Source organism: Gobius niger (assembly GCF_951799975.1).
Source record: "Gobius niger genome assembly, chromosome: 21".
Lineage (NCBI taxonomy): Eukaryota > Metazoa > Chordata > Actinopteri > Gobiiformes > Gobiidae > Gobius > Gobius niger.
In genome coordinates, this window is record NC_136872.1 from 19925186 (window position 1) to 19952858 (window position 27673).

The 27673-nt window shown below is 40.1% G+C and overlaps 1 protein-coding gene across 1 annotated transcript in view; it reads right to left on the reverse strand.

The window, feature by feature from the left end:
• Nucleotides 1–24960: 24960 nt before the first annotated feature.
• phka1a (phosphorylase kinase, alpha 1a (muscle)) overlaps nucleotides 24961–27673 on the reverse strand; it is a 28961-nt gene continuing 26248 nt past the window's right edge. The window contains exons 31-34 of the mRNA XM_079579992.1: nucleotides 26838–26999; nucleotides 26720–26773; nucleotides 25286–25486; nucleotides 24961–25202 (exon numbers count right to left, since the gene is read on the reverse strand). Coding sequence (XP_079436118.1) covers nucleotides 25029–25202; nucleotides 25286–25486; nucleotides 26720–26773; nucleotides 26838–26999 — 591 coding nt within the window. The 3' untranslated portion in view covers nucleotides 24961–25028. The remainder of the gene's footprint in view (nucleotides 25203–25285; nucleotides 25487–26719; nucleotides 26774–26837; nucleotides 27000–27673) is intronic.

Below are 27673 nucleotides of genomic sequence, written 5' to 3' on the forward strand. Positions count from 1 at the left end.
ATCAAAAGAGGCCAATCTCCTCTAATAACAACAAAAAGGATCTTGTTTTTATTTTCTCATATTGATCGTCGCCGGACGCTGAAGTGCGGGTCAAGATGATTTTGAGGCAATGTTTGTTTTGTACATTTCTGATTTACCAGCAGTGCTTTATTTGTAAATTGGTATTTCCAGGAACATGTTTGGTTTGGTCTGATGGATTCGGGGAACAGGCCAAAACATTTGCCGGAAAAACTGAAATTTGGAGGAATGCGTTTCCCCAAAGGAGGATCAAATTAAGCACAGTTTACCAGATTTGAAAGGTTTTGCACCTTGAATTATTATAAATGCTAATCATATTTTACAGAAGGGGGTCCCAAGTTGTTGATTATGTGATTTTGGGGTCATGGCTTGAACATTTTGGAAACCTCTGATTCAACACATAAAAAATACACTACTGGCCAAACCGCCCTTGCTCCACCTCGGAAGCTAATAATAATAATAATGCATTGGTTTTATATAGCGTTTTTCTGGACACTCAAAGACGCTTTACATTGCATTATTCATTCACTCCACACTCTGTGGTGGTGAGAATAGAATAGAATAGAAAAAACTTTATTGTCTACCATGCACAATGGTGGCAGAAATTTGCCTTTGGCTTGCTCATACATTCGAATACATTTGCCCAGCAATGTACATACATGTACATACAAGCTACTCTTTTAACCACAGCTGCCATGGGATAGACTGACGGAAGCGAGGCAACCAGTCTGTGCCATCGGCCCCTGTGACCACCACCGACCAACCACTACATTCACTCACCCAGGCTTCCCGGTGTTACCAAACGGTCTCCCATCATAGTTCCCGGCTTAGCTTCCGAGATCTGATGGGCTCAGACAGAGCAAAGACCAGGGAAGGGCCTGGTCGGTACTTGGATGGGAGACCATTTGGTAACACCGGGAAGCCTGGGTGAATGTAGTGAGTGAGTGAGTGGGTGATGGTCGGAGGGGCTGAAGGTACAGACTGGTCGCCTCGCTTCTGTCAGTCTACCCCAGGGCAGCTGTGTCTACAATAGTAGCTTACCACCACCAAGTATGGAGTGAATGAATAGTTTTTTATCCTTGATTAAAAAAAACTTACGTTTTCACCATTGTCACATTTTACAGAAACACAGGCTCTTAAGCTGGGACAATCTACTGAAGTTTCACCATATCTGTTCAGTTTACAAAATTTTGCACAATTTAGCTCCACCCCCTATTTCCACATTCATCACTGTCCAGTCAAACCGAAGCACCAGAGGCACCACCAGAGGAGACTGCACTATCCCCTTGAGGAAATCCGCATTCAGTCAGACTGTTTTCTCCTTCACTGCCTCCCATCACTGGAACACAGTACCTTCATCAATAAGAGAGGCTCCATCTTATCAGTCTTTTAAATTGAGTGCCAAAAAATGGCTAGTTGAGACGCAAATCTGTGAACACTAAACTACTATTTGAGTGTGTGTATATAAGTTATGTGGTTAATCTTATTGTTATGTCTGCTACACTGTTCCATTTTATATAGTATTTTACTGTAGTATGTGATTTCTGAATTACTCTTTTTAGGTTGCCTTATGAGATCTGGCAGGGGGACTACCGGTGAAAACTAGCCTTTTGGCTAATTCGGGTACATTTACATTGTCCTAATGTTCATTAATGTACATTGTCCCACTTAAAACTAAATAAATAAATAATGTAAAGCATCTTTGAGTGTCCAGAAAAGCGCTATATAAAACCGATGCATGATTATTATTGTTATTTCGAAGATTCCATTGTCTCATCCAAACTCCAAAACTATAGGTGCTGTTTCTGTTAAAGAATTGTCTGTGAACCTGACGATCAATGAGATTTACCAAAGTAGAGATTGCGATTTCGATACATTTTTCTTTTTTTTTTATGTTGCCCTACTCCAAAGTCTTCTCCAATGGCAAGAAGAGGCTGAGCTAATAACCTGTTCAGCTCTGTAAAGCAGCTACAAAGACGTCTTATTTGTTTGTTTGCTTTGACTCCCTTTTTCTCACCCTCTTTAAATCAGTGAAGCGTGTCCATATCGATTGTTTACTCGCAGATACAGCGTTCTCAGTGATATCAGAGACTCCGTGACTGTGTGAGGTCATTATAAAGTATTTGCTGAAGCCACTGACCTTGATATTTTGACAGCTTTTTGGGAGACAAATAAATCAATTTGTTCTTTCCTTTTCCCAGAAATGGACCCCGGTCTGAAGCACTGACTGCGATCCAACATCCAGCCTTATAAAGTGTATGCATTAAAAATAATATTTAAATAATATTTTCCAGCATTTTAAGCACCACAGCAGACACAGTATCATAACTCTCACATGCTATTGAAGTCCTATTGGCGTCTTAAGGCCCTCCCAGTTCTATTGTATTACTGTGAAGGCTTGAGTCACACCCAAAGCACATGGCTACTTAATATGCATAAACAAAAGGACATATTTAAGCTTGATTCTATCTCTGCTCTATAGACCTCATGTAAGCACTGCAGAGGTCATTCATTTCTGAATTATGTTTTTAGCAGAGCCTCCTTAGTGTATTTATAAGCTGCTGTAGACATTAGCACTAGCTTTAGCAAGTGCTTGCGATTAGCTTTTTGATTTTTTTATGGAAGCAAGTTAATGACTGTACTTACAGTGTGACCCGATATGATGAATACCTCCTCAGGCTCGAGCTCAACATCTTTCTTTTCCGCTGCTTTGACTAGGTCAGGGGTCTGCAACCTTCATTATCAAAAGAGACATTTTGCCACCTCTTCTGCAAAAGAAAGATAGTTTGGTGCCGCAAAATACACACACACAGCCCATGAATCTTATGTTAAAGTTTACTTGCTACAAACTATGCAGGCCTCTTTGTGTCCTTCCTATATTTGTGTGAAATTGAAATAAAAACTAGCCCACTTTAAAGGAATAGGCCACTGTTTTTACATACTGAGATATGTTCTTACCTTAGCTTTGATGATTTCTTTAGGACCTGTCTGATCTTCACCCGTGCCTTCAGTCACGTAAACACAGCGCAGACGGCGTTAGCATTTAGCCTCTCCCTCTCTCCACTATGGCTCCAAAACTGGTCAAGATAGAAGCTACCAAGCTCTTCCACGTTTTCTCTATTTAAATATGGTTACGTGAAGTGTTACACTACAAAGTATAATTACACAAAATTAAACATTGTGGATTTTCTAAGCGGATAAAAGGGGGAACTATATTGTAAGGCGTAATAATACCAGGAGTAATTTGGCATCCGCACAGTAAAGTGAAGATTACTGCGCGGATTTCGAACTACTCCTGGTATTATTACGCCTTGCAATATAGTATTCCTTTAATATTAATAATAAAACATTTACTGCAGCTGACAAGTCCACTTCAGTGGCTCTCGTCCTCTGCGGTTTCTTTCACAGCCAGCCATCAATTAAAGGAACAGGCCACCGTTTTTCCATACTGAGATATGTTCTTACCTGAGCTTAGACGAGTTGATGTGTACCTGTCTGATCTTTACGCGTGCCCTCTGTCACGCAAGACGACCAATGTTGTTAGCATTTAGCCTCTGTTAGCATTTCCTATGGAGCCGTCTTATTGCATGACGGAGCGCACGCACAAAGACCAGACAGGTACACATCAACTCGTCTAAGCGCAGGTAAGAACATAAAGCACCTTCACATAGGTCTACAACAGCTCCGCCATTAATTACAAGGAGGCTGAAGAGAAGCATGTTGCAGACCCCTGGACTGGGTTTTTCAATTGTACTTCTACTGTTCTGGCACATATACACATTTTCCGTGTTTGTGTACACACACAGCTCACCTTAACGTTGACCTAGCACGTGTTTCGGAAGTGAGGAATTGTCTTCAAGTTGATCTAGGCTCAAGACAAAAAAAAAACGCCCCGAAAACAGGAACACAGCAAAGCAATTGTACCCTGAGAAACAAAACATAGGCGAGGTGTGAGGGATTGTACAGTATGTCCACAGGTCATTTACCAATCACAGGTGAAAAAGAGTAACCAGCTATATCTACAGTGGTATGCAAACGTTTGGGCACCCCTTTAACTTTTCGACATTTTGCCATACTATGGACCATAAACTTTAATATGTTTAATTAAAATGTTATATGAAAGACACAAACTAAGTGACACACAGTCGTGAAGATAAATACACCATCCAGAAATGGAAAGAGTGTGGCATCACTGCAAACCTACCAAGACCTGGCTGTCCTTCTAAACTTACTGACCGAACAAGGACAGCACTGACCAGAGCTGTTACCAGGAATGACCCTGAATGAACTGCAGAGAGCTACAGCTCAGGTGGGGGAAACGTCCACAGAACAACTATTAGTCATCCGTCCATCCATCCATCCATCCATCCATCCATCCATCCATCCATCCATCCATCCATCTTCTTCCACTTTTCCGTTTCCGGGTCTCACATTGCACCAGCCTCTTATGGCTCCTCCTGCAGGTGGTGGGTCCACAGAAGTTCGGCCTCATGGCTCTAACCGGGCCTGTTGGTCTCTCATAAGGGGCTTTTGAACTGCTCTTTGTCTGACCCGTCACTTAGGACCAGTTTGCCAGGGGAGACCCTACCAGGGGCACAAAACCCCCGACAACAGAGCTCCCAGGATCATTCAGGTGCTCTCAATCCCCTCCACCACGTTAAGGTGGCGGTTCCAGGAGGAGACTATTAGTCGTACCCTGCACAAATATGGTCTTTGAAGAGTTAACAAAAAGTTAAAGGGGTGCCCAAACTTTTGCAAACCACTGTATAATATGCCTGTTCAACACCATGAAATCCAGGCACCAAACCTCGCTGTGATCTTCTAGTAATTTGACCATATTTCCCGCCCGATGTTCTCCTTGCATAATCGCTTTCTGAAATCTGAAAGCAATAACTTCAAGTCTGCTTGTATTTACCGTAGATCCCGGAACCTCCACGTTGTTTCCGCGTCCCCTGAGTATATTTTCATTAACACTGACTGGAAGCTCTGAGCCACCGCCTATTTCAGGGGCTCAGTTGTTCCACTGTTGCAAGAGCGGTGGATAAATATTCGTAACTATTCCCAAGGGGACACTTCGAATCAAGGCGGTTATTTACTTTGTCACGCGTTTTTTGTAAAGGTCACAGAGTGGTGGGCCTTTGCAACTGAACTTTGAACTTTGGATCCACACTTTGGTCCAGACCGCAAATCCCCTCAGACGAGAAGTTACCTGCAGCCCAGAAGAACAGAAAGAGAAAGAAAATTTAAAACCTAGATAACCTAATTGTCTTCATTTGATTGGATAGTTAACAAATGGTTTAGTTGGCAAAAAAAGACCTCTTATCCCCCACCTTAACCAAGTACACTTTCTTGGCGTTACCCAAATTTAAAAGCTTCTTGGACAAAAAACTTTTTTTTAAAAATACAAAAAAACAACAACAAAACAGCAATGAAAAAGTAACAAAAACGCAACAAAAAGGTGACAAAAATTTAATTAAAAAGTGACAAAAATATGATGAAAAAGTGACAAAAATTTAATTCAAAAATGACAAAAATGTGATGGAAAAAGTGACAAAAATTGTATTAAAAATGACAACAATGTGATGAAAAAGTGACAAAAATGTGATGAAAAAGTGACAAAAATTTAATTAAAAAATGACAAAAATGTGATGGAAAAAGTGACAAAAAATGTTATAAAAAGTGACAAAAATGTAATAAAAAAGTGACAAAAATTGTATTAAAAATGACAACAATGTGATAAAAAAGTGACAAAAATGTGATGAAAAAATGACAAAAATGTGATGGAAAAAATGACAAAAATGTTATAAAAAAGTGACAAAAATGTGATGAAAAAGTCAGAAAAATATTTTTTTTTAAAAGTGACAAAAATTTAATGAAAAAATGACAAAAATGTGATGGAAAAAGTGACAAAAATTTAATTAAAAAGTGACAAAAATGTAATAAAAAAGTGACAAAAATTGTATTAAAACTGACAACAATGTGATGAAAAAGTGACAAAAAAGTGATGAAAAAGTGATGATAACACAGCCACAACGCAAGGGAAAAAAGACCCGTTTAGATCAGTTTTGTAGGCGCGACACTGGCCTATAAGCTCAGGCAAAGAAACCTTTAGATTTGGGTAATGCCGAATTGTAGAAAAGGTGGGGGTCAAGAGGTTAAAAAGCATCCATCTTTACTCCTCAGACCTGACTTAACTTTGCTGGAAGTTCTTAATACTGTACTTTTGATTTGTTTCTGACACTCAGCAAAACATGAATCAGTTTTAACTTATATGACCTTTTTGAATCTAGAGCTGGATCGCGCTGGGCTATACATGGACGACTCTGATATCCGACGTGCCGTGGTCAAATGTGTTTGTACAGGAGATAAGCTGTCTCACATTAGGACACTATTGGCTCCCACTCAAGGCCGATCGTATTTTTATAATGACTGCTGATCTGAGGACATCAGCCCAGTGGAGACAGGACTAGAGACCTGAGCATGAGGTGAAGTTCTATGTGAGTTGTTTCCCTTGTAAACTGTGGCCCACTCCAGCTCCTCAAAGTCTCTGAACTTGGTCTGCTTCTCCGGTTCTCTTTCTCCACATGTTGTCCCTGTGTCTGGGTGGGTTGTGGCAAACTTTACAGCAGTCTTAAACCATATATTTCATATATTTGGGAGATGGACAGTGTTTAACTCACAGTGGGAGAGATGGTTTGCAGTTTGTCCTGAGAGAGCTCGATAAGATGCACAAGGTTGCAAAAAAATATAAAATTGGAGAGCGAAGAGGAAGCGCTCCTTGTAGTCAGCGTTGTTTGAAGTACACCCTGCCTCAGCCGACCCCTTTTTTCTCTAAGCGACTCCCTCGGGTGACCGCCAAAAGCACTGCCGCTGTTTGTACCCAAGATATCAACTTCGTCTTGAGCAGCGCTGTTGTTGTGCCAGGCGGAAAATCGGGCCCATTGTGTTCTGTTCATATCAAAGCACTTGACTTAAAGCCACACTGCGTAAAACTTTACCCATTAATTGAAATTGAAATTAATGAAAATTGAGAGTGCCTCAAAGCACTTTCCCGATTGCAGTTAGTCCAGAACTCAGCAGCACGACTTTTAACAGGAGCCAGAAAACGCGAGCACATCACCCCTATTTTAGCTTCTTTGCACTGGCTACCTGTACGTTTTAGAATTGATTTTAAAATTTTGTTGTTTGTTTTTAAAGCTTTGAATGGACTGGCCCCTCAGTATATTGTAGACCTCATCCCAATCTGTACTCCGGCGCGCGCTCTGAGGTCTGAGGCCCAGCTACAGCTTGTGGTTCCTAAAACAAAGCGGAAAACCAGAGGGGACAGAGCGTTCTCCGTTGTCGGCCCTAAGCTGTGGAACGCTCTGCCCCTCCACGTTCGAACGGCCCCCACAGTGGAGTGTTTTAAATCTCGTCTTAAGACCCATTTTTATTCTCAGGCTTTTAACACCGCGTGAGTTGTATGGTCCCCGTGTCTTTTATTTATTTTATCTTGTTGATTTTATTTTTTTATTCAACGTTTTTAATTATTTTATTGTTTTATCTATTTTATTGTTTTGTTTTATGCAGGTTTTAGTTATTTTTATTTATTTATTTTGTGGTAGAGCTAATAAGTATTGTATCTGTTTTTAAGATCTCATGTGCAGCACTTTGGAAACATTTTGTTGGTTAAATGTGCTATACAAATAAAGTGGATTGGATTGAAATGCAAGCTTTAATTTTATGACAGATATTTTTATCATTGAAAAGTACCTCATAAATGTGCTAACAAACATGAGCCTTTGCTGTGAGCGGCTCAGCTCTCCTAAGACATGACTGTAACTTTGTGGGTACGTCTCCAGCTCGTCTCCATGGTGATGATCACTAAAGTTGGCAGAATTTGCGATTTAAAGCAGCACTAAGTAACTTCTTTACCTTAATAAATCCGTTTTGTAGTCCCTCTAGGGGTAATACAAGTGTTAATGGGATAATTTGGGGGTCATTCATCTTCCCCTGGTGAAAACCACATTTGCAACTTGCCTGCCACCGGACCGGAGTCACCAATATACACACTAATGGAATCACAAAGAAGAAGAAGAAGCTAACAGGTTAACAGGCAAAGCTAACTGCGGGCTAGCGCCACTTAAACATTATTTACAGCCAAGTTTGAGTGAGATAAATGATCTCCATTGTGTAATTGGATGAACAATATCCCTCTGTCCCTTCGTCTTTTCTGTTAGTGTAGTATTTACTCTCACGGACAATTAATAAGTAACAAAAAAAATCACAACTTGCTACAACACCTGCAGTGGCGCTTATGGCCTCTAGGTGCAAGAGTTACTTAATACTGCTTTAAACAGGATAGGGCCTCATCCAAATCCATTCTTTGATTACCCACAGCAAAATCAGCATTTTCAGTGTCGAGCTGGTCATTGGGAACATGTATAGTCCAAAATACGCAGTGTGCCTGGTGACGCAATATAATCATTGCAAGAAGCCTCAGGATGTGGATTGAAAATCACTGAGGTCGGCCTAAGGATTGAGATGCCCCTTTTTTGCTTATACAAACAAAAGTCCAGTTTTCGTCAATATTTTCCAAGTTAAGTTCCATTTTCGACTTGTTTTGAACCTATAAATACTCTCCTTTTACCTTTCCCCCTGTGCCCTCCTTATACAAAGTCCTGATGAGTCATGTCTTACTATAATTGCCCGCACACATGTTCCTGGTGTAGTGAGATTCCTGTCAGCCTCCTCTGGGATCCTAAAACCATGACTAACATTACAGGAATCTCCAGTCACTTCCAATCCTCTTCACAAAACACTTACAATGTGCTGAGTCGACGCCTTGGTCTCAGAAACTTTTGCAATATTGAAAATTGAGCCTTGTCCCCCTTTTTCAGCCGCTAAACTTTTTATGCATTTTGTTGTAATTTAATCCATGCATGTGGGCGGAGCATGTGACTCATATGAAGGGTGACATTTGGCCCACTGACCTACATGATCTCTGTGCAAAGATACAAAGTCTAAAACACGACAGAATGAGATGATTTAGTGTATGAATCAACCTCGATCATCTGAACTGAATTTGCGTTTTGATGTTGTGCAATAGAGAGCGAGCAAGGTCAGCTAAATGGAGAAGCTGGTCAATAAGATCAGCTCAGAAGCAAGTTAGATAACATGTTAAACAAACTTTGCACCGAAATGCAGGTGGATTTGCAGAAAACTCAATGAAAGATGTAAACACTTCCTGAAAGCTGTGAAACGTGTGATGTGTATAGCTCCTCAAGAGATGGGAGCTCACAGCCAATCACCTTCTCGGCAGCACGCACAATGCACTGCAGTCAATGCTTGTCCCAGCCAGTCTGTGGTGCCAGGGTACCACACGGTGATGGAGGAGGTGAGGATGGACTCGCTGATGGCCGCGTAGAACTGCACCAGCATCTTGGTCGGCAGCTTGAGTTTCCTCAGCTGCCGCAGGAACAACATCCTCTGCTGGGCCTTCTTGATGAGGGAGCTAATGGTTGATGGTCCTGGGTGATGGTGGTGTCCAGGAAACGGAGTCCACGATGGAGATGGGGGTGGGAGAGTCAGTGAGGGCGAGGGGGGACGGTGGGGCTGTGACTTTTCTGAAGTCCACGATCGTCTCCACTGTCTTCAGGTTGTTGTAGCTACATCAGGACGCCAGCAGTAAATGAACATTATTTTGAAAGAAAAAAGCTATATTTTTGCAATAGCATGTATAGGTGTGGGGGTATTTTAGTTTATTTTGAACACAACATTATCTTAAAGGGACTATATGGAGTTGAACAATGTTAAAAGTATGTATTTTCCTCCCCCTACATGTTCCAGTAATGTCCTAATGTGTAGAATGAGCCCAGATCTATTCACCACAACTGCCTCTAAAATCCTGCACTGTCACTCAAAAAGTTGTTCATACGGGTCTGAATGAAGTGCCGTCATCCACAAGCTTAATATAGAAGCTGCATTTACGTGTAAGACCTGAGGTGGCAGTAGAGAGTGTAAAATGACCATCTAGCCTCTTTAAGTGATTGTTTTCTAAAAATTCATAAGGTATGGGGTTCAAGGGGTCAGCAAGGGAAAAAGGTTGGGCACCACTGGTTTAACAGACTGGTGATTAGAGATGCAGCAGTTTGTGTACAGGGAGAAGAGCTAGGGGGAAAGTACGCAGTCCTGAGGGCATCCAGTGTTCGATCTTCCCCAGCCGTACATTCTGCCTCTGATCCGTCAGGAAGTCAGTGATCCACCTGCAGAGGGACAGGGGCACATTAAAGGGACTAGATGCAAGTTGGCCATTTTATGCTCACTACTGCCACCTCAGGTCATACATGTAACTGCAGCTTCTATATTAAGCCCGTCGATTCGGACCCGAAGTAACAACTTTTTGAGCGACAGTGTAGGGTTTTAGAGGCAGTTGTGGTGAACAGGTCTGGGTTCATTCTACACATTAGGACATGGCTGGAACATGTAGGGGGAGGAAAAGACATAATTTGAACATTTTTTTAATCTACTAGCTTTTTAAGCTAGTAGATCTTAACTTGCTTCTTATTCTTTAGCTCATATCACGTTAAATCTCTAGATAGTCTGTTTTGGAGGGACTCTCTGCTGTAAATCAGCTTTCATGACACAAGTTAAGGTCAGGGCCAGGGATATGGTTAACCTTGTGATATGAATTGATGAACTAGGAGCAAGTTACGTTACAGTATTGTAAACAATCAATAAAATGTCTATTTAAAATGTGCCCTGTGGACTGAAGCTTGGTTTCCACAGTTCACAGCCACAGCAGCAGACTTTGACTTCGGTTCTGAAATGCTCCACATATGGATCACGTGTGGCCGGTCCTTACGTAAAACACATTCGCTCATGCAGTCGGCAGAACGAGGAGGCAGTATGTGCGGTAAATTGTGTAACTGCGTTGGGTCGAAGTGCACTGCAGACCTGCACACGTCCAGATGATAAACCTATCTCAGTGCAAGTTCATTCACTCAGCACCGCTTTTAGACTAAAATAGACACCTGTGTTTGAAAATCAGATGTGGGTGTGAGAACCCAATGTTCAAGAAAAAGTAATTCAGTTCATAAATCACACACTTTTGGTCAGTATATTAAAGAGAGGCTATACAAATTAGCAGAGTATTAAAAGAGAAAACAGTTTGTGCCTCTTGCTACAGGACAAATTTAGGCTTACAATAAATAAGTCCCAAAAAAAAGAGTATTTTACCATCACTCAATAAGTTGGGTTGCATAGTGGTAAGATACTGATAAATAACTTATGTTCACGTGACATCCCAACATTCTTGAGAGTCTGCATTTTTGTCTTGACTTTGGCGAATATCTTTGCCATTGCTGAGACAATCCACATGAAACAAAAACATGTTCAGTGACTTCTCTGTCAGCACATAGAAACTCAGGTCTAATCATTTTCTTATACGTAAAGATGACCAGTTCACATTATTCCACCCCACCCACTTATGCACGTGGTGGGTCCACGGAAGGACGGCCTCATGGTTCTAACCAGGCCTGTTGGTCTCTCATAAGGGGCTTCTGAACCGCTCTTTGTCTGACCCGTCACCTAGGACCTGTTTGCCAGGGGAGATCCTACCAGGGGCACGAAGCCCCCGATAACAGAGCTGCCAGGATCATTCGGGTGCTCAAACCCCTCCACCACGTTAAGGTGGCGGTTCCAAGAGGGGGTCTCAAGCCGTTGTGTCACAAATACTATTTGTTGTCCTCAATCTGTAAGACATTTCTGTGACGTCCCTGCAATGTCTCAGAGACCTGTCGGATACCAAGGAGATCTCAAAGAAACTCCATACATCTCTGTGAGATCTCCTTGGTATCCAACAGGTCTCAGAGACATTGCAGGGACGTCACAGAAACGTCTCACAGGTTGAAGACATAAAAGTGTGTTCGCAACTTGCCACAACTGCTTGAGACTGGTAGATCTCTCGGAGACCATGCAAAGACTCAGCTGAAATCGAACTTGTTTGTTTTCACTGAGACTACCTGCTGACTCGCCTTATCTCCAGGGAACGTCATGGAGACAAATCTCCATGACCAGCAGCAACTCAAGTCTCAAACTAGCCTCCGACTATCCACAATCCGAGTTGGAGACGTCTCCGCAACGTGTCCACAACTCTCGTCGGGTGAGATAGGCCCTAAGAAGTGACACTGCAAGTTATGAAACATGCCCATCGACTTTCCCCTGGGAAGAATTGGGACCAGAACCTAACGTCTCAACTAAAATTGTTGACAGAGTTCATGGAAGATTCGAAACAACAACAAAATCTAAAGTCCTGCTCCTGGAAACAGGTTGTGTCATCGTGAACGTTCTGTCATGATTCACACAGGCCCCACTCTCTCTCTCCCTCTCTCTCTCTCTCTCCTCTGGGACTCGGGGCCGTCCTATAAAAGCACCGCCTCCTCCTCCTCCAAACGCAGTCACTTCAGGAGTTCTGCAGGAAGATCCCGGACTCAAACCCAAAAGCCTGGACTGGACCCGGTGTTTGGATAAGTCTGTGCAAAAGATGGATAAAATGTCGAAAGCCGCCGCCGTCTTCCTGGTGCTGGTCGTTGTGGTTCAACAGGTGAGAAGAATGTTTTCAAAAGTCATGAAAGAAAGTGTCAAACTAATGCCATTGATCAAGGGAAGACAGCACTATTCTTACATTTTGCAAGTTTCACTTTTCCTGCATGTGCGTTCAAGTTCTGAATCAAAATTTTGTGGCTCTTGTATCTAGATTCGCAACGTTTTTGTCTTTGCACGATTGATCAGATTTTAGTCTTCACAAATAAGAAATATAAGTGTGATAAGTGCAACAAAGATTGTGTCAAGGGCAGTTTGAGAGTCCCTTAATAAGAAGTCGTGTGTTACCCAAGGATTGGCAAAGAAATAAAAAGCCAAATCCTTCTCCAAAACAGTAAATGATTATCTGTGAAGAGCCACAAATGCATGTTCTATTCTATTATTTGACCATGATATGAGACATTATCTTACTATGCTTAAAAATGAGGTCATATGTCTGTTTTTACTTGAATTAAGAAGAGATCTTTTGTACTTGCAAGTCACCATTCCTCAAATTAAGGTGAAATAATCTCAATTTCAGTCATTTTGACCCATTCAGATATCGCTTTTTGCTTTGTAATACTGGTTAATCACTAGTTTCGGCTTGTTTAGACCTAGAGAAACGTTGTTAGTTAAGCGAGATGAGCTGATTCCTGTCGTCCTCCTCAGTTCAGTGCATTTCCGGTGGTCTCCGTGGGTCTTTCCCGGGACCTTGAATCGTCGGTCCAGTCGTCGATCCAGAGTCTGCAGAGCCCGTGGAGAAGGGCCCGGATGTCGCCGCTGTGGAGGGTCCTGAACAGCAAACCGTTCGGCGCCTACTGTCAGAACAACTACGAGTGCTCCACCGGACTCTGCAGGTAAAACTACACAGCATACTTCACTTTAAGGTTTGAACAAGTTAGAAGCACTGAATTAACGTGGTGTTAGCGATGATTAGGTTTAGGTCAAAGTTTAAATGAGAAGTGGCGTCATAAAATACTGTTTCACTTTCCAAATACAGGAATTTCTATTGCAATGGAGGAGAAAATGGATTTATATATTTCACTTTTGACCAGGACTCCCTTTAAATTCATAGAGTTATTATTTATTTATTACTAGTTTATGTTTCACGTTGCTCAATTGCAAAAAAAATCCTAGTTATGGAACGTACCTTCGCTGACACTGGCAATAAAACCTATTCTAACTCTGATTTCCTGGTAAAATATTCAAAAATAAAAACAATTTATTACACATTGCTCAGATTTTCATTATATTACACGTGCCCTGGGGCGTATTACCAGAAATGAGGCAGCCTTTCTGAGCCTTGGGCCTTTCCCATTACTCTGTATCACTCACAAACTCATAGGCAGTCTTGCTAAAGGGCCTATCTCACCAGCCTGGAGACTAGTTGGAGACTAGAGTCGCCATTGGTCACGGAGATGTCTCTGAGACGTCCCCTGGAGATGAAAACAAGCAGGTTCGATTTCAGTGGAGACATGGAGTGTGGTATCCGAGGTCTCCGAGGTCTCTGAGAGGTCTTTGAGAGGTCTTTGAGAGGTCTCCGAGAGGTCTCCGAGGTCTCTGAGAGGTCTTTGAGAGGTCTCCGAGGTCTTTGAGAGGTCTTTGAGAGGTCTTTGAGGTCTCCGATGTCTTTGAGAGGTCTTTGAGAGGTCTTTGAGGTCTCCGATGTCTCCGAGGTCTCCGCGAGGTCTACATAGACTCTAGCAGTTGTGTCTTGAACACTATTTGTTGTCCTCAACCTGTGAGACGTTTCTGTGACGTCCCTGCAATGTCTCCGAGACCTGTCGGATACCAAGATAGATAAAAACTTTATTAATCCGTTAGGAACTTTATTTGTAGAGCAGCATCACTTTTAAAGGGACTACACGGAGTTTAAAAATGTTAAAATTTAGTATTTTCCTCCCCCTACATGTTTCAACAATGTCCTAATGTGTAGAATGAGCTCAGACCTGTTCACCACAACTGCCTCTAAAATCCTGCACTGTGAATCAAAAAGTTGATAATTCGGGTCCAAAGTTCCGTCATGCATGAGCTTAATATAGAAGGTGCAGTTACATGTATGACCTGAGGTGGCAGTAGTGAGTATAAAATGGCTAACCTGCATTTAGCCCCTTTAACAGTGCACATAAAAAAATAAAGAGACAACAATGAACAGTCAGTCATACACATGATAAACGCAACAGACAACCAGCCAGGGGGCTTTACTAATCACTGCTTAAAGGAAATCTCAAAGAGTTGTATGGAGTCTCATTGACTCAGGTCTCATTGACCCAGGTCTCTGAGACTTTGCAAGGACGTGACAGAAACGTCTCAGAGGTTGAGGAAACAAATAGTGTTCGCAACGTTGCCACAGCTGCTTGAGACCGGGTAGACCTCTTGGAGACCATGCAAAAACCTGTTCGTTTTCACCAAGAGACTCGCCTTATTGCCAGGGGACGTCTCTGAGACATTTCCGTGACCAGGGGTGACTCTAGTCTCTAACTAACGCATTCCCTCAATTTTCAGTTTGTCAGGGTAAAGGATCCGGGAAATATTTAGGAGGATCCAGTAAAGATTTGATCTAATAGAATAGGGTTTAATGAGATTGTTCTGGACAATGTTTTGGCCTGTTCCCCGAATCCATCACATCAGACCAAAAGTGTTAAGCACTGTGTATTGGCTTTATTTATTTGCACATTCAAATGGCTTTGTAAAGGCATTAAACTCAACTTGTTGTACCTTTTTAAACTCTGGAATGATTGTTTTGACAGTTTTTGATCACTTGCCTCATGCTCATGGCTTGTACTTGATATTCAATGTACTAAAACAGGGCCAAGCCTCTCTTCATTAGAAGTTAAAATCCATATACAAATTTATTTGGGTTGCAGCTTGTCAGAAACACCTCAAGGTGGGGCCCTGAAGATACACAAGCTAAAACCCACTGCTATAAGTTAGAAAACCTTTAAAAGCGGCGATAAATCTGATGTAAAGTTTTTATATTTTGATTTTGTTTCCAGTGGTGGATTCTGCGCCACGATGCCCCGCACGGCGATCGTTTCCGTCAACAACTAATCCGAAACGAGGTGCACCAAGGCAATCGCCGAAATCCAGGTTTCTGAGGGGATTTGAACTCATCCAGGTTTTCTTTTTTTTCCGTGGATACCCAAAAGGTTGCTGAGTTTCTTTTGTTTTGAATGTAAGGAGGTGTGTTAGCTGAAACGTTACGTCGCCTGGTCAGCCATTGGTTCAACCCTTTTGTTTTTGTTACTCTTTTTATTGTTGATTTTAGTCTTGAATGATAAGGGACATTTGGAAAACAATGGAAAAACAACACATTTACTGTAATTTCCATTCATGTCTAACAGATCAGGTCCTAAAATGACATTGCAGTGGCTGACCAGGCTGCTTAATAGTTTGAAAAAATCAGGGAAGATTTATAGAAAAGTGTGGTTTAGCTTTTTATACTTGATATATTATGTGTAAAATTATGCCAAAGCTTTTGTTTTTGTTCATGAGGAGTTGCTTTAAGAAGTTGTGAATCAGACGCCTCTCAGCACAATGTCAAACGTGAAAACAAAGATATTTCAGATCTAAGGCCTTGAACTTGAGCCTGAACGGATTCCATTGTGGTTGGTTGATAAGAGACAAGGGTGAAATATAGTCTTGGTGGCTTCACTGCGGGAATAATAATAACATCTTGGAGTTTTATCGTACCAGAGAGGAGATTAATAACATAAAATCAGGATAAAATTCGGGCGTATCCAATCTTAAACATTTAATTTGAAGGCGACGATTCCTCAGGTGAAGTACAAAAACACCCCAGCTTTAAAGGAGATGCAGTATTTTGCGCACACTCGACTTTTTTAAAAGTTCAACCATATTTTTATGTTGTTCCCTCGTGCCGTTAGCCAAAAGCGAAGGCTCGCATAACTGTTTTATCGCTGGTGATTCTCAATGCAGCCTGCAGAGGGCGAATCCCACGTCTGAATCTCTCTCTTACAGTCTTTTCCTTTTCTACAGCTGATCGCCATGGTAACACAAGACAGTCAGCGCCATCTTAGCATTATTAGCATTAGTCGGCAGAAACCGATCAATATCCACCTCTAAAAGTATGAAATGACGTAATTAAATCAAATTTTTGCCCAGTAGTTCTTCCACACACACTGAAAAACATTTACACTGCGTATTTCTGTCGCTAAAAGACTTTTTATATTGCATTAGCGTTAGCCCTGTAAGCTAAACACAGTCGCTAATCACCCGCTAGCATTTTAGGCCACAACAACAGTACCCCGTTGTTGTGGTAATTCATGTTTTCTCTCTGTGATAGTAAAAAAAGTGAGAAAGGCAGGATAGATTTGACATTTGCCTTAAAAAACATTATCCAATATGGCCGCCAGGGGCATTTTTTTGGTCACATGACTCACAAAAACAATTGAGATTAATAATCACAATTTTTTTTTAACAATTTCATGGCTTTCACAAATTATAGAATGTTTTACACACACAAAAAGACACTAAAAACAGTATTTCCTTTTTGTTTCATCTTGAAATCATCTAGGGACACCCACCCAAGACCTCGCGACCCCGTGAGGGATCCCGACCCCCGCTTTTCAAACCACTGCCTTAAAAAAATGCTGAATTATTAATATACGTATTTTTTCTACTAAATAAAGATACAGAGACATCGGGAGGAGCAAAGTGGTTCAACAGCCCATAAATACTTAAAAAACGGACAATGCTAACTAGGCAGCTACGTTAGCTTCATGCTACATGCTAACGTCAACTAACAAGTACCTTTTTTTGCTTCTATTGAACAATTTGCTGTGAAAAAACATCCATATGGACCCGATTTTGGCTTGATTTTATTGGTATGTGATAAATATGTTTATAGTCCAGCAGAAAACGCCCAAATAGAGTGAAAAATTGTGATTCCCATGAGAGTTTTTATCCTGATTGGGAAACAGATCATGAAATATTTCCGCAGTGTCGCCATATCTTCGTCACACAGTCCCACCACAAAGTCTGACATTTGGGGCAGGCGTCCAGGCTGATTTGGAAGGATGTTCTGTTCCCGATGAAAATGCCGGACCTTTTCCACTGCCCACATTTCTTCACAGCTGGCCCGTCTCTTGATAACTTATCGCTGTGTCCGATAATTACTGGCCAACAACAACAACGCGGGGACATTTTCCTCTCAGGGCTAAATATTTGAAAACCTCTTGTAATCAGTCGGTTCAGCACATGGGAAAAGGTGATTTATTTCGATAAGCTGAGGCGTATTCGAACTATAAAGGCGAGGCACTGCTGGTGAATAGGGACAACTTCAAAATTTCAAGATATCAACTTGAAACTTTTGATGAACATTACTGATATAGATATGAGAAGAAAATGTATTGCAAGTTTTCTCTCATTTCATGTTTTCATATAACAAATTGAAAAAATGTGAACCTGAAAATGACCTGCAGTGTCTCCCCTTGAATGATAAATGTATCTGATAAATTGCAATATATTTGCAATTTTCCTATTTTGTTTTTCAAATTGTGTCTCTGGCTTTATTCTAATTTATTTCAGGGACTCCCTAAATGTTTGGCATTTCGTCCAGGGGTGGAGCCAAAATGCCCTATAGACACAGACGGCATCTCGTCATAGAAGGGGGCGAGGCTTCGCCGAGGGGGAAAATAGAATCTTTTGGGAAACAGAACACTCTTTTTAGCCATTTTCTGGTGGAATATGAACTTATTTATGCCATACAGATAAAGTCAAGTCCATATGGATATTTTATCACAGCAGATTGTTCTGTAGAAGTGAAAAAACGGCAGTCATAGCAAGTGCTAGCTAGCGTTACTATCAGCACGATGCTAACATGTAGCATCAGGTTAGCATTCTCCATTTTTTTCATGTATTTATAGGCTGTTGAACCACTTTGCTCCTATCCATGTCTTTGTATCTTTATTTAGTAGAAAATATATTCATAGTTCAGCGTTTGTTAAAGTATTTTTTGAATAATTAGAGAAAGTTTCGATTTTTCTCAAAATTGTTTTCCCCCTTAACTGTTTTCAAACATGACCATATATGGGCGAGTCCAGAGACACCATCTGTGTGTACTATACTGACTTTTTCCTGTTGCATACTGTAAAAGCCGAAATTTGTGAGGAAAAGTCAGTTTATTAGCCCCAACTTCATATTTATGATCAAAATAGCCACAGAAACATGACCAAAGTTCACAAGGACAAAATGCCAAAAATTGAGTTAGTCCCATTTATTTGACTATATTCGCCTAATTTTCCGTTTTGCTCATGTTTTGTTGTAGTTTGTCTCTAGAATAATGAATATCCTCGAATGGATCGGGCCAAAGCTCCTCCAGAGAGAGATTTCTAACCTGCTCAGACATTTCTTTGACAATCGCTTTCACGCGTCTTTACCAGGGCTTATTTTTGCACATCGGTTCTCAAAACTTTCTTTTCACTTTCTGGTATTTTGTGCACAAAGTTTTAAGTAATGTCTGAGCGGGATTGCACTTTGAAACCAAATTATCCTTGTACTGTTGACTGTATGTACTGTAATGTTTCCTGAGACGGAGAAGTTGAATAAAAGTGACGGACAACGCGGTTTGGAGTTGTGTTTTTTTGTGTGAATATGTGGAGGTTTTGCACGCGATGGGGCTGAGCTCACGACGCCGACGACATCAGCGACGAGAACCTGCTGAGTCGGCGGCGTCTGAGCAGGTTTCAACAGAGTCGCTGTGCGTGCATTCAACAATTATATAGAATAAAGACGTGATTTATGCTCAAAGGCTGACAGGACGCTCTGGCAAATGTGAAGGAGAAACACTGTGTAAAACCTGTCTGACAAAATCAATACACTTTACAGCACAATAATAACAGTGTTGGGGAGCAACAGAATACATGAACCGCCGTTATGTGTTTAGAATACACATTGTGAGTAACTGTATTCTGGTACAGTTACTCTTTAGTCAGAGGGTGTTTAGAATAAAGTTACTTTGCTAATACCAAGGGAATGCATACGTTGTTAAAATTTCATCATCCAATAATAAGAAAGAGAAAATGCTAAATTAAAGGGAAATTTACACTAGTTACTAATGATCATACTGGCAACTTACTACAACCTTTATATTGTGGATCTGGACATTTATTTTGAAATGTATTAAGTGGCTGAGGTGTCTTTCTTTCTTTCTTTCTTTCTTTCTTTCTTCATTCCTTCATTCCTTCCTTTCTTTGTTCCTTCCTTCCTAAGTTCCTTCTTTTGCTCCTTATTCCATTCCTTCCTTCCTTCGCTGCTTCCTTCCTTCGTTTATTCCTTCCTTCCTTTCTTTTTTCTTTTTCTTTCTTCGTTCCTTCAGTCCTCCCTTTGTTCCTTCCTTTCTTTGTTACTTCCTTCCTTCCTAAGTTCCGTCTTTTGCTCCTTATTCCGTTCCTTCCTTCGCCGCTTCCTTCCTTCGTTTCAATTTTCTTTTTCTTTCTTCGTTCCTTCATTCCTCCCTTTGTTCCTTTCTTTGTTCCTTTCTTTGTTCCTTTCTTTGTTCCTTTCTTTCTTTCTTTCTTTCTTTCTTTCTTTCTTCATTCCTTCATTCCTTCCTTTCTTTGTTCCTTCCTTCCTAAGTTCCTTCTTTTGCTCCTTATTCCATTCCTTCCTTCCTTCGCTGCTTCCTTCCTTCGTTTATTCCTTCCTTCCTTTCTTTTTTCTTTTTCTTTCTTCGTTCCTTCATTCCTCCCTTTGTTCCTTCCTTCCTTCCTTTCTTTGTTCCTTCCTTCCTTTCTTTGTTACTTCCTTCCTTCCTAAGTTCCGTCTTTTGCTCCTTATTCCGTTCCTTCCTTCGCCGCTTCCTTCCTTCCTTTCTTTTTTCTTTTTCTTTCTTCGTTCCTTCATTCCTCCCTTTGTTCCTTCCTTTCTTCCTTTCTTTGTTACTTCCTTCCTTTCTTTGTTCCTTTGTTCCTTTCTTTGTTACTTCCTTCCTTCCTTCCTTCCCAAGTTCCGTCTTTTGCTCCTTATTCCGTTCCTTCCTTTGCTGCTTCCTTCCTTTCAATTTTCTTTCTTCGTTCCTTCATTCCTCCCTTTGTTCGTTCCTTTCTTTGTTTCTTCCTTCTTTCCTAAGTTCCTTCTTTTGCTCCTTATTCCGTTCCTTCCTTCCTTCGCTGCTTCCTTCCTTCGTTTATTCCTTCCTTTCACCATAAGTCATAATGCTAATCATCTTTGAGAGTAATTTGTAGCTGCAGTAGCTTCTCTGTGACATGTGTTCACCTCTCACATGTTGAGGCCGGGGCGGCTCAGCTCAGTCCTGGTCGTTCTTGATGACTCTGCACTTTCTCTTCTGCAAACATCACAAATCCAGACGCTCAGACTCAGACTCCACCTGCGCCTCATTACGAAACGCTGGACATTACCCTTAAAAGCTAATCAGACCATCGCTCACGGCCTCTGGGTCGAACACAGCTCTACAAACTACCAGATACTTAGAGATACCTTTCTTTGTTATAATTTTGATTATTATGGATCAGCTTGTAAAAACCCCAAATTAAAAATCTCATAATATTGGACTGAAAATGTACTGTAAACTATAATCATCAAAATTATAAAAAAGGCTTAACATGTGTCACTGTAATGAGTCTATATAAATAAACCACAAATAAAATAAATAAATAAATATATCATATTAGTTTCACTTTTTAAGGGGAGACACTACAGGCAAAACTCAATTTTTTCAGTTTTCAGGTTTTGGGCCAAATTGGTCTCTGAACATACAAGCTTTCACCCGGAAACAGAAAATATACCTAATCTACACAAAAACATGTTTAAATATGATTCAATTTTCCCCCATAGACTTATATGGGACAATGCAATTTCAAGGGCCTTTTTCTCAAAACACATTTTTCTGTCATTGTGGCGACACTTTGTCCACGTCAGTCGGACCTAAAGACTTCAGATTTCCCAGCCTTGGACTGAACAATATTTGGAAGATTTTTTCAGAGGGATTTTTTATTATTTAATCCCTTAAGCCCCATTTATTGAGTTTTGAATGTCAAAAAATAAGGCGAAAATTACATTTTTACACATTTTTACACTACAAAACAGCTTATTTTAAAACTAAACAAGAAATCCTAAATCCCCTCTGAAAAAGTCTTGGCAACTCATTCATCAATAAATTTGAACGTAGCTCCATCCATTATTCAGATTTCGTCGCCAAAAAGATGGGAAATTTGGGGCATTTTTAGGCATAAAACACCTTGTTCTTATATGAAAAGATAAAATGACAGAAAACATGCAATGTATTTTTTTAATTAATATCTGTAAATATACATTTTTTCCCTATTCGCCTGCAGTGTCTCGCCTTTGAATAACAGAAGTAACTGCACTTTTTCATGATATTCTACTTATATGATGAGCCCCAGTATAGCGCTATATTTAGACGTGAAGTGACAGATCATGTGTTTTTTAGATACAGATACAGTAAATCAAGGTCAGAGTTTAGTTAGTCCCATTTATTTGACTATATACGAGGCATGTCCCACAGTAAGATACAGTCTATTTGCTGCATGTCTTATGTCATTGAACATGTCTGAGCACGAAGCGACGCTCAATGCTCAAAACACAAGCAGAGGCTGCAGTCTGGTTTATGACGGCCAAGTTAGAAGCTGTCTGAACCAATATCGCAGTTACTCAGAGTAACTGCGGACAGGACATGTAGGAGGATTCACTGTGTAGTATATCTATGACATGCATGGGTGGCCAAACTTTGTTCACTGAGGGCCGCACTTTGGGAACCCCCGCATTAGTGCATCAAACATTATGTACCAAATCAGCTATTAACTCAACCCTCGCCTTAACAGTTTATTTTCTCCACTTCAGCTTTGCCCAAACCGAAAAGTTTCTTATTCATTCAAATTCATTTGAAAGATAAGACCTACGATATTGATTTTCGTCTTTTTCATCACTTTTTTGGTAGTTTTTCATCAATTTTTTGACATATTTTCATCAATTTTTGTCATTTTTCATCCGCTGAAAAAAACACCATAACTTTTCTATAATTTTTTCATAATTTTTTTTGTCATTTTTCATCAGATTTTTGCCATTTTTTCATGATAAAAAAAAAAAAAAAGTCATCACTGTTTTGTCATTTTCTCATCCATTTTTTGACATATTTTAATCTTATTTTTTGTGTCATTTTAATTTAAAAAAAAAAAAAAAAAATTAATCACTTTTTAGTCATTTTTGAATGAATTTTTTTTGACATTTTCTCATCACTTTTTTGTCATTTTTTCATCACTTTTATTGTCATTTTTTCATCACTTTTATTGTCATTTTTTCATCACTTTTATTGTCATTTTTCCATCACTTTTATTGTCATTTTTAAATAAAAAAATTTTGGGTCATTTTTTCATCACTTTTTCATCACTTTTTTTGTCATTTTTCATCAGATTTTTTACATCTTTTCATCACTTTTGTTGCCTGTTCAGGTGGGGGTTAAGTGGTTAAAACGTGTAAAATAACCTTGGCTTAAATGAGGGCCTTGGATGTAACGACCAAAAACATAAACTTCTAAGATGACGAACTACAAGATACAAGAGTAACACTAAGATAGGGCGCCCTCTGCTGTTCACTACTCAACAGTGCACCATTACAGGACAAAACACAAGAGCAAACCAAAGCTGTTCGCATTCAAGTTTTATTTCATACAATTGCTCTACATTTCACAAACTTTTGCCTCCTGTGAGTTAAAACGCTCAGCGCAGTGACAGAGACGAAAACATTACTGCAACTTCACTCCCTTCTTCAACGGACTCAAACTGACCAAAACATACAATAATAATTAAGGCACTAAAGAAAAACTCTCAAGACATGATTAAAACTAGTGACTCCTTTAGCATACGTCTATGTAATAAATACTACGTACAGCATTTTGGACGTAAAGACTGCAGTAACTTAAGTTAAAAATTATGTGTGTCATAAACTGTCGGCTGTAAAGTGACATGCATCTTTTGTAAAGCAGAAAACTGTCATTAAAAGTCCATATGATAGTATTTTTGATGTATTAAATAAACTGTAAATCGAAATACGAGGCATTTCAAAAAGCTGCTGTTCAAACCATTTCTGAATAAATATTGTAAGACGACACAAACCAGCCCAAAGCAAAAGCGTATTTAACTAAAAATGTGGGAAAAGTCCAGTATTAGTTGTAATTGTTCTAATTTTGTTTGTGATAGTGATGTTTTCCTCTCATATTGAGCAGCCTCGGTATAACCGTTCAGTTGGGTAAGTACCGCGGTTAAGCTGGGCAGTATATTGTTTACAAGATTATTTTCTAAATTGCTGGGAAATGACAGTTCACAATATTGAGCTTATCTCCATTGTTAACAAATTTTGAAAAAATGTGGGAAGAAATTGCAAAAAAAAAAAAAAAAAGAAGGGAAAATTGTGGTGAAATTGAGAAAAAAAAAAAAAATGGGTAAGAAATTGGGTGGAATTGTAAAATAAAAAAAAATCAATGACAAAAATTGAGAAAAATGTGGGAAGAAATAGTAAAAAACTAAAATGAAAAAAGGGAACATGGGTAAAATGGGGAGAAATTAGGAAAAATTGGACAAATTCAGGGCCATTTCAGGGGAAATTGTAAAATAACAATGGGGGAAATATAAAATAAATTGAAAAAAAAAAAGATTTGAACAATTTGGGGAAAAATTAATTTAATAATTTAAAAAAAGTAAAAATAATGTGAAAAAATTGGGAAAGAATAGGGTGAAAATTGGGGAAAAAATTAAAGAAATAGGGAATAAATGGAGGGAATGGAGAAAAAAAATAGTATTTTTTCTGTCCTTTTGTAGTGACGTAAATTAACATGATTACAGATGTCTGCAAATTCAGATGTCTACAGCACATTTTTGCATATTTTTGATGGTTTGCAATATATCATCACCGTTATTGAGAACGTCCCCAAAGATATTGAGATCATAATTTTTGTCACAGCCGTACGGTTGAGTTTAAGTAGAATAAAGTGTCACAGTAAACGGGTTTTATTGCATATGGAAGTTCACAGCTTGTGTCGCTCTAGACTAAAGCATGAGGCAGTCGGTGTTTCCCCATTGTTCAGTATGAAGGCTATAGACATTAAAACAACTAGTAAAACAAACACAAGATACTGTTTCAATGAGACAGTATAAGTAAGTAAAGTAAAGGCCATGGGTCATTTAAAATCATTTACATTTCCTTTTTTTGGAAGTAGTGGTTCTAGTCTTTGTTGAATTTTGATGTTTGAATTTTGTACATTTATTTTCCTTTTTGTCCAAATAAAAGTTGTCTAACTGTTAGGGATGCTGTTAATTCATATCCTCCATTTTGACCCTATGTGTAGTATATTTCTGTATTAGCTTCTAATTTTGATTGCAGTTAATTCTACATTAGAAATATCCTTTTTTTTTGGGTGAAAGTTAAGTGCGAGTGATCCTGAGATGGTTCTGTTACTGCACGGCACAGGAACCGCTGGGGAGAAAGTCCTGGACGTAAACAGCCACGGCCTTAGTGAGGTATGTCATGCTCCCGAAGCGGCCACTGGGGGCGCTGTCGTAGAGCAGCCGGCACACTCCCGTGGACGGGTCTTTCTCCAGGACGGACTCCTCGGCTCCGAGATCCTTCTGCGGAGACACGAGAGGGGGGGAAACGGTTTGTCACAGATCTGTTTTTAGTTGTTCTGCAGAAAGTGGCGGCGAGCTCGGACCTGATCCTTGTAAAACATGTCGTTGGCGGCGTGAACGATGCGCTCCACGTGGATGATGGACCCGATGGTGGGGATGTCGACGTCGGCGAGCATCGTCAGCACCAGGATGGCCTCCACCAGCAGCTGCCTGTACTCGGGCTGAGGGACTCTGTTCAGAACCGTCTCCACGTGCACCGAGAACTTGATCTCCCCCGGGGTCATCTGGGAACAAAGACAAGCAATTCCCGTTAGAACCAAATTGAATGATGGCTTTTTTTTTTTTGGACAATGATACAGTAAATTTAATGAGGAATGAGGGAAAGTTTTACAACAATGTATCATGTGATTAGATGGGATTGAAATTACAAATAAAGCTGCAATAATAAACACTTTTGTCCCAATCGAAACTTTTGTAATTCTGAAGGAAAGAAGAAAGAAAGAAGAACAAGGATGAAAGAAGAAGGAGGAAAGAAGGAGGAAGAAAGAAGGAGGAAAGAAGAACATGGAAGATAGAAGAAATAAGAAGGAGGAAGAAAAAAGGAGGAAAGAAGAACATGGAAGACAGAAGAAGGAAGAAAGAAGAAGGAGGAAAGAAGGAGGAAGAAAAAAGGAGGAAAGAAGAACAAGGAGGAAAAAAGGAGGAAAGAAGAAAGGAGGAAAGAAGAACATGGAAGACAGAAGAAGGAAGAAAGAAGAAGGAGGAAGAAAAACGGAGGAAAGAAGAACAAGGAGGAAAGAAGGAGGAAAGAAGAAGGAGGAAGACAGAAGAAAGAAAGAAGAAGGAAGCCAGAAGAAGGAAAAAAGGAGGAAAGAAGAACATGGAAGATAGAAGAAGGAAGAAGCAAGAAGAAGGAAAAAAGGAGCAAAGAAGAAAGAAAGAACATAGAAGAAAGAAGGAGGAAGAAAGAAGAAGGAAGAAGGAGGAAAGAAGAAAGAAAGAACAACATGGAAGAAAGAAAGATGAAGAAAGAAGGAGTAAAGAAGAGAGAAGAACAAGGAAGAAAGAAGACAGAGGAAAGACGAAGGAAGAAGAAGGAAGAAGTAGCAGAAGCAGATGAAGCAGCAGCAGAAGAAGAAGCAGCAGAAGAAGAAGCAGCAGAAGAAGAAGCAGAAGGTCACAAAGCGCTTTTCACTCCATACTATTATTGTTATTCTGCAGAATTATTTATTTTTATACATTTCAATGGCATTTTCTTTAGAAACATTAAGATTTTTACACAATTTCATGCCTTATGTCATAATTTATCAATCAATCAAAACTTCATTTATAAAGCGCTTTGTTGTCATACAAAGTCCTTTCCAGATTAAAACAATGCCTGCCCACTTACCTTGGTTCTCACAGAACACAACTAAAGTAGAATTTTCTCCAAGTACAAGTACAGTAAAAATGTATTTACCCTGAGAATGTTTGGTCACAGTGGACTGAGTACGTCAAACCCTAAACCTAAATCTCACCTCTCTTGTGGTTGACGTAGGAAGAACGAACCCCTCGATGGACAAACCGTGACACTGCAAAGAAAAACGCACACAATGAATCCCCTTCACGTCCAAACTGTCCCTTTAATCCCTTTACCTTCTGCAGGATCTTCCAGACTTTCTGATAGAACCCGACCGGGACCCTGTTGAGCGCCCCGTCCAGCCGCCGCCGCCGCAGCCACTGCCCGTGCCGCGTGTCCTTGGCCACGGGGAAACTCTCGGGGATGTCCAGAGACTCGATGGAGGGCAGCCGGTACCTCTGCGGAGCGGAAGGAATCAAGTTTAACCACGAAGCTGCGATAAAGACGCAAGTGCTGCTTCACAGGTTCATCTCCCCATTCATACAGGTGGGTGAAGTGTCTTGCCCAAGGGTTTAAAGAGTAAAACAGGGGTCTCCAACCAGTCCCACTCCAGCCCTTCCACGAGTTTGAGGAGGACATTTTGTTACCGTCTCCTCCGATCAATTAAAAGTCCTTTATTTAAGGCGAGACGCTGCATAATAATAAAAATAGGGACACTTTTTAAATGTAGAGATATCAATTTGAAACTTTTGCTGTAGATTACTGGCATAAACACGAGAAGAAAATGTATTACAAGTTTAATGTTTTCATATAAAAATAAGGCCTTTTATGCTGAAAATGCCCCAAATTGCCAATAATTACAGGGACGAAATCTGAACAGGTCTGAGCCAGGTTTGAATGGTTGATGGTGAAGTATGGTTTGATTTTGTTGATATATTAGTTACAAATTTTGGATCTTGTCTACTTTTAAAATAAGCTGCTAGGAATTAGATATTTAAAAAAAAAAAATCAGAAAAAAACTTCAAAATATCTTTAAGTTCAAGACTGTAGAGACTATAGGAGCTATTGTCGCACCAATGTAAGAAAAATGCATTTTACAATTTCTTAAATAAATCTATGCAGAAACATTGAA